This window comes from Histoplasma capsulatum, genomic scaffold (genome assembly GCF_000149585.1).
Source record: "Histoplasma capsulatum NAm1 scaffold_8 genomic scaffold, whole genome shotgun sequence".
NCBI lineage: Eukaryota > Fungi > Ascomycota > Eurotiomycetes > Onygenales > Ajellomycetaceae > Histoplasma > Histoplasma mississippiense.
In genome coordinates, this window is record NW_001813975.1 from 1,020,685 (window position 1) to 1,029,623 (window position 8,939).

The following is an 8,939-nucleotide window of genomic DNA, read 5'->3' on the forward strand; positions in this document are numbered from 1 at the left end:
GTGGCTCCCCCAGCCCATAGGGGGGAAAAGATGTGTCTTGACACTGGCTCTTTAAGGAAAAATTCCCCCCGCTGTGTATAACCCCGCAGGGTCAAATGAAACATAGCTGCGATTTCGTAACAACTATCATTAAGTTAATCAAATCTACAAACTTTCATCACCTGAATGTTTGACTGCCTCTGTTTTTATTATTGCCTTTATTGTTTCTATACAATTCTCCATAAAAATAGATATTATATACTCCGTACGTTTCAATCATTGATAAATGCTCTAGTATCCTATTCAGGACCAACTTGCTTCCTTACCAAGTCACGAGCCCCAAGGGGATCTGACAAAGGGAGCGGCCCATTTTCATGATTCGTTCAACGTTGCCAGACTTGATCGATTGTTTACAATACACTAGAAGTTATAAGTTGTTAAAATTCATTCCTGGCTTTGGTAATATAACAAGTGAGGTCTTACAGATCGGCAGCGGAAATCCCACCAATTCCTGGCTGAGATCGGGGCGAGTAAGCTATATATCCTGAGTCAAACAAGTTCTTCAACACCACCCGGCCAAGGTTTTCCATAGCCACAAGCATGTTGCGAGTTATTCCCTATGCTTTGGGCCTTTCTGTAGCGAATAGAAGAAGATCATCGCCTTCATAGGTGATTTCCTCCGCGATCTCGAACCCGGCCTTTGTTAGCACTTTTCTGCTCGCATGATTCCCTGCCTTACAAATGGCATATACTTTATCCGCACGCTTGCCATCACTACCGTCACCACCACGACTCTCAGTATCATTCCGCCTCGGAAGATCCCACCAAATTTTCAGCATCATCTGCAATGCCTCGGTCGCGTAACCGTTCCCCCACGATTCGGGAAGAAGCGAGTATCCAATTTCCGGACATGGGACGACCATATTGACACTGACGTAGCCAATCAGTTGCTCTTGGGTATCAGGAATTGACTTGTCCAGGATAGCAAAATTGAAAGAACGGCCCACGACATCTGGAGGGCCGTCTTTGTAAATCTTGAACATCAACCATTCACGCGTTTGCTCAAGTGACTTGAATGGTTCTTTCGGGTGGCTGTTTGATGTTACGAATTAGCAATTGTAAAGAGTAGTTGTATCAGTTTACATGCTGTACAACCCGGAGGGGAAGAATCATTGCCCACTTGTACGCTGCCACTTCTGGCCGCGAACGGATCGCGAATAGCGCCGGCAAGTCAGTGTCGACGATAGGGCGAATAAGCAGCCGACTGCTCTCCATCGACGAAAGAGTGGTTGGAAACGTCACATAGACGGGTTCCTTAGGTAGTAGCCCCATTCTGAAGGCTCTGAATTTTTTGGTAGCTGAATTGCTGCTGCTAGAAATATAGTAGTAGTGACGATTTTGGAGTGGATTCATTTTGACGGTAAAAATGGACCATGCTTTGGACATATATATATACAACAAATTCAACCCAGTTGATTTAACTATACCAGTACTTTAAATCAGCTCCATGATGTAGTAGGGCGCGTTTGCCGGCGACATAATGAAAGCCGCTAGTCGACCTGGCAAGGCATGCCGACGGAAAGGCGCATCCACATGTCCCTGGGAATGCAACCATGAGATTATCCCAATTTGTTTGACGGATATTGCCCAGCCGTCCTTTTGTGCAGCGTGTTGTCGAATATTGCGACCTCGAGGGGCACCCCAACCAGAATTGAATGGGTTCCTGTTGAAAATTGCCCATTATACATACATATCCACTAGTTGTGTGATCCCACCTGAAGGGCCGATCCTTTTGATGCGGTTGCAGTTGCAGTGGTTACTTAACCCGTTGAGGTTGAAGTTGCCTTAGGTAAGGCAACTTACCATACCATACACTAGCGTCATACCACCCTCAGGACGTTCCCAAAAAGGGAAATGCCGTGGTCAATCTCTCAGCGTCGCGTTTACCAGAAATCGAACTTGCGGCTTCTCTCCACCATTGACTATCAACGCTTGATTTGATATCTCCCCAACCCAGACCATTGCCCGCCATCTGTGCCCTGTCCCCTGTTTGTAAAGGACTACGTTTACTCTCTCACTGCTGACACCTGGCCCTTGACACGTTACACGCTGGCAGGCCATATCGATGCTACCAAGTCGCGTCCCTGTGTGATTCCTGCAAACACAGAGACCCCCGCGCAAATACGCAACCGACCATACTGGTTACTAGATCAGAGGGAAGCAATTCTGACGTCGCATAGAATACAAGATGAATGCGTCCGCTCAGGGTGATGAGCGCGACTCGAGCTCACTTACGGATCCCGGCGAAAATGCCAGGTCGTCGAGCGCAGATACGAGTAGCAGAAGAAAGTCAGGGCGGGCGAAGCGGAAACCTGAACTCTTTTCGTCGACTGCCTATACCTCGAGTCGCCCATCGCAGGGTGGCAGAACGACCAAGCGGAAGCGCGCCGCACAGCAGGGAAGACGGGGATGAGGACGAGAACGACGCGTCGGATGGAGGAGAAGGCGGGGCTGAGGCCGTAGAAGAACGGGAAGAAGAGGAGGAGGATGAGGAGGATGAGGAGGATGAGGAGGAAGACGAACAGGAAGACAGTGAGAGCGATGTACCCGACGAAGAAGAACTGAAGGAACTCAGGAAGGCGGCGCGAAAGAAGGCGGCCGCTCAGAAGATGAAGAAGGCGTCGAAGGAATCCAAAAAGCCCCGGAAGCCTCCCACGAAGCGGACAGCCAAGAAACCAAAAATTACCAACGGCCTCACGACTGAGCTTACTCTCCGCCCTGCTGTCAACGGAAATCGGCCAATATCGAAGTTCAAAAAACCGCGCACAAGGCCAAGTGATTTTGCTGAGGAGGATGGCCTTTACGGTAGGGACAACTGGACCCAATCGCCTCACTTGTATTCTCTATTTTGCTGACCCGTTTTATCCTTTAGCTGAGGTTTTCGCCCGAGGTCACACTACTGATGCTGTTGCTGCAGAGTGGCTTACGAAGTACGAGCAGCACAATATCAAAGGGATGACCGATTTGGTTAATTTTATCCTGAGATGTACTGGAACTGATTTGAAAGTGGACGACCACGATATTGAAGACGTTGATAATGTTGCGAGTCGATTGAATGACCTCCAAGAAGAATACCAAGCACAGAACATTACGGAATACTCCCTCATTTCGAAATCCAAAAAATTCAAGTCTTTCCAGTACACCCTTACCAGCTTCTTCAGTTCTCTCATCCGAACTATCCACAGCTCATCAGTCCTGTACAGCGACTCTGCCCTTGTCGAAAACATCCAAGTATGGGTAACGTCAATGTCGTCCGCCCCTATTCGGCCTTTTAGACATACCGCCACGATAATTTCTCTAGCAATTGTGACGACGTTGTGCAATGTTGCCAGAGAGGTCTCTCTAACTGTATCGAATACTCGGAAGCAATTGGATACGGAGAAGAGGAAAAAATCGGTGAATAAAGGCAGAGCCGATGCCATACAATCAAAGGTTCAAGAAGGAGAGAAGAAGCTACAAGCGATTGATAGCTACCTTGGCGACTCCTTTGACACTGTATTCGTGCATCGTTACAGAGATGTCGATCCGAAAATTCGCGCCGAGTGCGTCAACGCACTTGGCGTGTGGATTAATACTTATAGAGAAATGTTCTTCGACGGTCAATATCTGCGCTATTTGGGCTGGGTCCTTTCAGATACCGTCTCTCATACTAGATCTGCTGTGGTGAAACAACTCCATCGACTTTACCAGAATAAAGATAACATTGCCGGGCTCCGTGCATTTACTGAACGATTTCGTCCACGCATTGTGGAGATGGCTGCTAGAGATGCTGAACCAGGTGTCCGCGCCGACGTTGTGGAGCTGTTGGATTTGATTCGAGAGGCTGGACTGCTTGAACCAGATGATATCGACAGCGTTGGGCGTCTTGTATTCGATAGCGTACCCCGTGTGCGCAAAGCGGCTGGCAGATTCTTCGTTGAGAATATCCAGGACGTCTATGATGCTCTTACAGAGAGTTTAGAGGAAGAACTACACGAAACATTTATGGAAGACGATGGCGAAGACAATTTCGAAACGCCTCGCCCATCTTGGATAAAATACAAATGTTTAGTGGACGTACTACAGGTGTATGATGGCCAAGTATCGGAGGTTCCAGCTGACCAAGATCTTTCCATCTCACGGACAAGTTTTACTGGTCGCGTCGATTCGAGATTTGTGCTCGCGACGGAAGCTATATATTCCCATTTCGAAGAGCTCCAACAATGGGAACATTTGGCTGGGTATCTCCTCTACGACCATTCACAAATCCCAGAGACTTCGACTGACGACGATTCTGCCACTACTATGAAACAGCTATACAAACTAAGTGAAGGCCAGGAAGGGATCTTGCTGGAGGTTTTAAGCTGTGCAGTGAAACTTCATATCATGGACGTCGCCAAATCCGATACAGACAAGAAGGGCAGGAAGACTAAGCTGTTGGTAGAAAGGATGGAGGAGCGGCAAGAATCTATTGCTCACAGTCTATCTCAGATAATCCCCCAACTGCTAAATAAGTTTGGATCAACACCTGAGGCCGCTTCTGCTATTTTGAAGTTAGAGCATTTGGTCGATCTCAACTTGATCCAGGATCTTCAGAAGGATGCGGCTGCATATTCGGATCTCATTGGCAATATTAACAAACAATTCTTGACGCACTCGCAACAATCTGTCCTTGCTGAGGCCACAATAGCCTTCTTACATGCGCGCACTTCTGACGAACTCAGAGAAGCCATGGAATCGAAGGTGCAAGAGCTCTGGGATGATACCATTGAAGTCTTGCGCACGCTATCTGTAACCAAAGGCAAGGAGGAATTACCCTCTCTCTCCGCCAGTGTTCTTACCGCTCTGTCTAATACCGTGATGCGGATTTCAAACCTCGCAAGTGTATCTGACTGCAGTTCCATTTTGGAATCTGAACCTCGTGCTCCGTCTAAAAAGCAAAAACTGTCAACGGAACCACCTATTGATATTATTCTCAACTTGAGCAAACGGGGTCTCCGGGCAGAGGACTCCGATGAGGAGATTGAGAGGTTGGAATTCGATCTTGTGACCAACAGCTTTAAAACCCTTCTTATCTATTTTATGTGGAAGGTACGTTTCATAAGAACTGCACTGGCATCAGGTGATTCATCCATTGATACCGATTTTTGCGATTCACTTTCTGCTCGTCGAGATGCCTTTGTGGCGATCCTTACTTCTACAATCCAAGGACGTTCGGGGCTTGATGAACTTAGAGTATCTGCTACGTTTACCCTCCTTGACCTCCAAACGGTGTTTGGAACGCTTCGTACTTCCGGGTCAAGAGTTCAGGGCAAAAAGAACACCGTTCCGTCACTGAATGATGAAGTTATTCTCCAAATCCAAAGCCTAACGCAAGAAATCGTCCCTGAAACCCAAGCTCTCATTTCCCGTTTGCACGACAAAGTGGAACGGACATTCGCTAAAAAGTCTCGACGGAAGCTGGAAGTCGCTGAAATAGCAGACGATGACGAGCCCATGGACTCGTCGTCGGATAACAATACCAGTCCATCAGGTGGTGATGACGATGAAGACGAGGCTGATGAGGAAATACGGGAAATATTAGCTGCCCACAGAGTTCGGAATGTGCTGTTGGCTGAGCAGAAATTATGCCAACTCACGGGCAAGATGGTCCTTGCTATCGTTGGCGGTGTACTTGATGTTTCAGGGCGTCAAGGTGGGAAGTTAAAACAGAAGCTATTGCGGAACAAGAATCGCCTCGGGCAGAATTATAAGGAAGTTGTGGCATTTCTTGATGTTGGAAAAGCTGGTGGGAAGAGAGTAGCTTCGGCTACGGACAATATGAGACTGCAAACCGAACAGATAGAAATTAACGGCTCTGGACCTTCTGGGGCTCGATTGAAGAAAATTAATGGGAAGATGAAATTAACGGAGACGGCTGAAGATCACGATGGTGACGAAGACGAGATGGCACGGGTAGAGGAAGATGAAGAAGGCGACTTAGTGGCACGAGAGCTAATCGATGATGAAGAGGATAGGCTTGGTATGGGAGAAGCTGATCAGGATTTGGAGCCGACCCCCGCCCCTGACGAAATTGATGATGACGTGATGGGAGATTAATTTTTTAAAGAGGCAACAAAAAAAAATGAACTTAGTATAACAAAGGCCTAGCACAATCATCTGGGCCAGAGCGAAGAACCTTCCCCCTTTCTTTGATCTCCTTATTTCAATTTAGCCAAATTTATTTTTCCAGTCGTGCGCTTCCCTTTTGTGGGCATTTCACACTCAACTTCTCTTTATTCAACCCAGTATGATCTTGTACGTAATTTTTCCTTTCTGCATTGTCTTTTTTTCCCCTTCACTGCTCTTATTGTTCCGTTTTCCTGTGGGCAGAGAGGTTACTGAACAGGGCGGAGGATGCTGATGTTGTGATCTTAAGGATTTATTTATCTTCTTATTCCGCGTTTAATTTCCGTGAATATACTTTTATTCTGGTGATGTGTCTATATATAAAACTCTATTTTTCTCTTTTCTTCTCTCTTCTCTCTGTGTGTGTGTGGGTGGATGTGGTTTTTGTCATATACGATATCTACCTTGTTCTGTCTGATTAATTAATTTTGCGCCCAGGAATATGATCCTTTCGCCAGGAATAACTGTGTCAAATGGTATTGTTGGCCTATGAAGGAGAACAATGGGTTGACTAGCGCTGGAGTAAAATGCTGGGACGGCACCACCTTTCTGTAACTCTGATCAGGGCCAGCTGCGGGATCTAGGTAGGTTAGATTCATTGCCAATTAATCCAGTGCATCTATAAGTACATATCCTGTTTCTGCTGGTCGTAGATGTTTGTGTAGCAGCATGTTAACCCGGTGGGAAGGGTGGACGAAAAGCCAATCGAGAGAACTCCTTGGGATAAGAAGCGGCACCGTGTAATGCTTCAATGGCTGTTTGATGCCATGCGAAGATTGGGGAATGCCAACGCCTAACGCAAAACATACACAATTGACCCTTCTTGTTGATCTGTCGCTAGGTTGATGCCAGCCAGCCAGAGAGTTACATTGCATATTTTGTGGCCTCTACGAAAAGGATATCCTGCCATGCTGCGGCCAATTGCCACAAGATACAATGTCATGAAAAAAGAACATCACTGCAAGCTAATCACATAATATGAACATTGATAGGTATAATGTGGAAATCATTGACCATGTTCTACATTATTGCTGACCGGTGAGCTGTTTCTTGGTCAAGAATTGTCCTCTCTTTGTGTTGCTACTTCTCCTTGCATGCTGTCCTAGAAGACCTCTGTATTCAAGATCCCTCAAAGCACTCAAACATGATAATTGAAATGGATCTGACAACTTCCTCCTAAAAATCAGAGCTGCGCTGCTGTTCTAGACCTATTTTGCCCGTTCTGGTACTGCATCATCCACACAGTAGATGAGCTATGCATATCATTCTTTTTCTGCTATTAGTTAGTTATTCATGTTAGAAGGAAATAGAAAAGGTGATATTGCGAGGTGTGAGAACAACATTGAGGCTTCGAGAAAGAAAAAATGAAAAATGAAAAAATGAAAATAAAGAGAATTTAATATGAAAAGTTTTCAAATATATCGATAGTATTGTACACACAGACTGAACAGTCTAGAGAAAATGCACTGTTTATTTGAGACGTTTGGGAATGCTGAAGGACAAGACAGCAAAAGGGAGAGGAGAAAAAAGAGCCAAGGATCCCTCTCAGATCAAAAACTACGCTTTTCGAACATGAATAAAAAGGTGTACAGTTAAAACAGTTAGTCAAAGAGTACAAGGAGTCTTTTTATTTTTGGTGAAAAGAAGAGAAGATGGGAAGAAAGAGAACGAGAAATCAGAGAAAATTCTATGCCTGCCTATTATTGCCGTTAAGTCGCCATGCGCGTAATGGCAATTGTTGCACCTTGAGAACAGCCGGTCTGATATATAGGAAGAATGTAATTGTGCCGATAATTACACATATAATGTTGGTAGTATAGTACCCGTCGCGGTAGACCTGGCAAACACCCTTGCCAGCTTCACAGCGAAGCTTGTCTGCTTCGAGTGCGCAGGAAAATTGCGCCGTGATAGGATCTTTTATGCCCGCAGGTGTTTCTGTGGGCGGTATGCAGGTTGCGTTCGTGAAGAGATCGACCAGTTTGAGAATGAAAAATTTGGGGAAAGTTCCGCCCAGGTTGGAGACACTGTGCAATACATATCAGCTTAGTCATATAAACCGTGTTTTTTGTGAATGTGCGGGGATTAGAGGGGTGACCAATATGTAGGAGACTCACGTTGCGAGTAAGGTCATGTAAGTCCCACCGATGACGGGGTCAGCGATGCGTGCGTGGAAGGCGGAAATAGCCACAAACATAACAGTCATCATGAACGTGGAGAAGACATGTTCGCCAATAACAGCCAGGATATACCAGGTAGGAATTGGCCCGTCACCCTTTGGGAAAACCATGACAACTGCCTGTGCGAGAAGTGCAGCGAATAGGCGGGCAACAAATGCCCAGCACCAAAGTCTCATTGGCGTATATCTGTTCGACCATTTTCCGGCATAGTATCCCAGACCAATTTCGAAGGGAAAATCGATTAGAACGACGAGTGCCATGTTCTCTTGGCCAAAGCCCTGGTCAATTAGCTTCAGACTGGTAACTGCATCGTTGGCCTGGAACCCAATCTTTGCGATGAGGTGTACGATTATTAAGGTGTGAATGTTGGTCAGCTTCAATACGCCCCACATGCTTTTGTAGACGGCGAGGATGCCATCTCGATCGTTGGATTTCTCTTCCCTTTTCCGGACAGCTAGAACTAGTGTGACAATGATATAGAACCATCCCCAGAATGTAAGGTAGCCGCCCAAAGATATAAGGCCAGTGTTTCCGGGCTCATTGCGGAACCCATTTAAGGGCGAAATCTTTTGAATT

General features: G+C 46.2%; 3 protein-coding genes across 3 annotated transcripts in view; 1 reads left to right on the top strand and 2 right to left on the bottom strand.

Annotated features, from left to right (window-relative positions):
• Positions 1–596: 596 nt before the first annotated feature.
• Positions 597–1,311, bottom strand: HCAG_07273 (predicted protein; the record flags this gene model as incomplete). Its single annotated transcript, XM_001537801.1, has 2 exons — positions 597–1,071; positions 1,160–1,311. 2 exons carry the CDS (start codon positions 1,309–1,311, stop codon positions 597–599), a joined length of 627 nt encoding a protein of 208 aa, XP_001537851.1.
• A 977-nt stretch (positions 1,312–2,288) lies between these two features.
• Positions 2,289–6,117, top strand: HCAG_07274 (predicted protein; the record flags this gene model as incomplete). Its single annotated transcript, XM_001537802.1, has 2 exons — positions 2,289–2,844; positions 2,912–6,117. The coding sequence occupies 2 exons, from the start codon at positions 2,289–2,291 to the stop codon at positions 6,115–6,117; spliced, it is 3,762 nt and encodes a 1,253-aa protein (XP_001537852.1).
• A 1,756-nt stretch (positions 6,118–7,873) lies between these two features.
• The window catches only part of HCAG_07275 (conserved hypothetical protein), a gene marked incomplete at both ends in the record, with an annotated part of 3,142 nt that continues 2,076 nt past the window's right edge, over positions 7,874–8,939 (bottom strand). Inside the window, 2 exons of the mRNA XM_001537803.1 lie at positions 7,874–8,210; positions 8,301–8,823. Of these exons, the coding sequence (XP_001537853.1) occupies positions 7,874–8,210; positions 8,301–8,823 (860 nt within the window). The remainder of the gene's footprint in view (positions 8,211–8,300; positions 8,824–8,939) is intronic.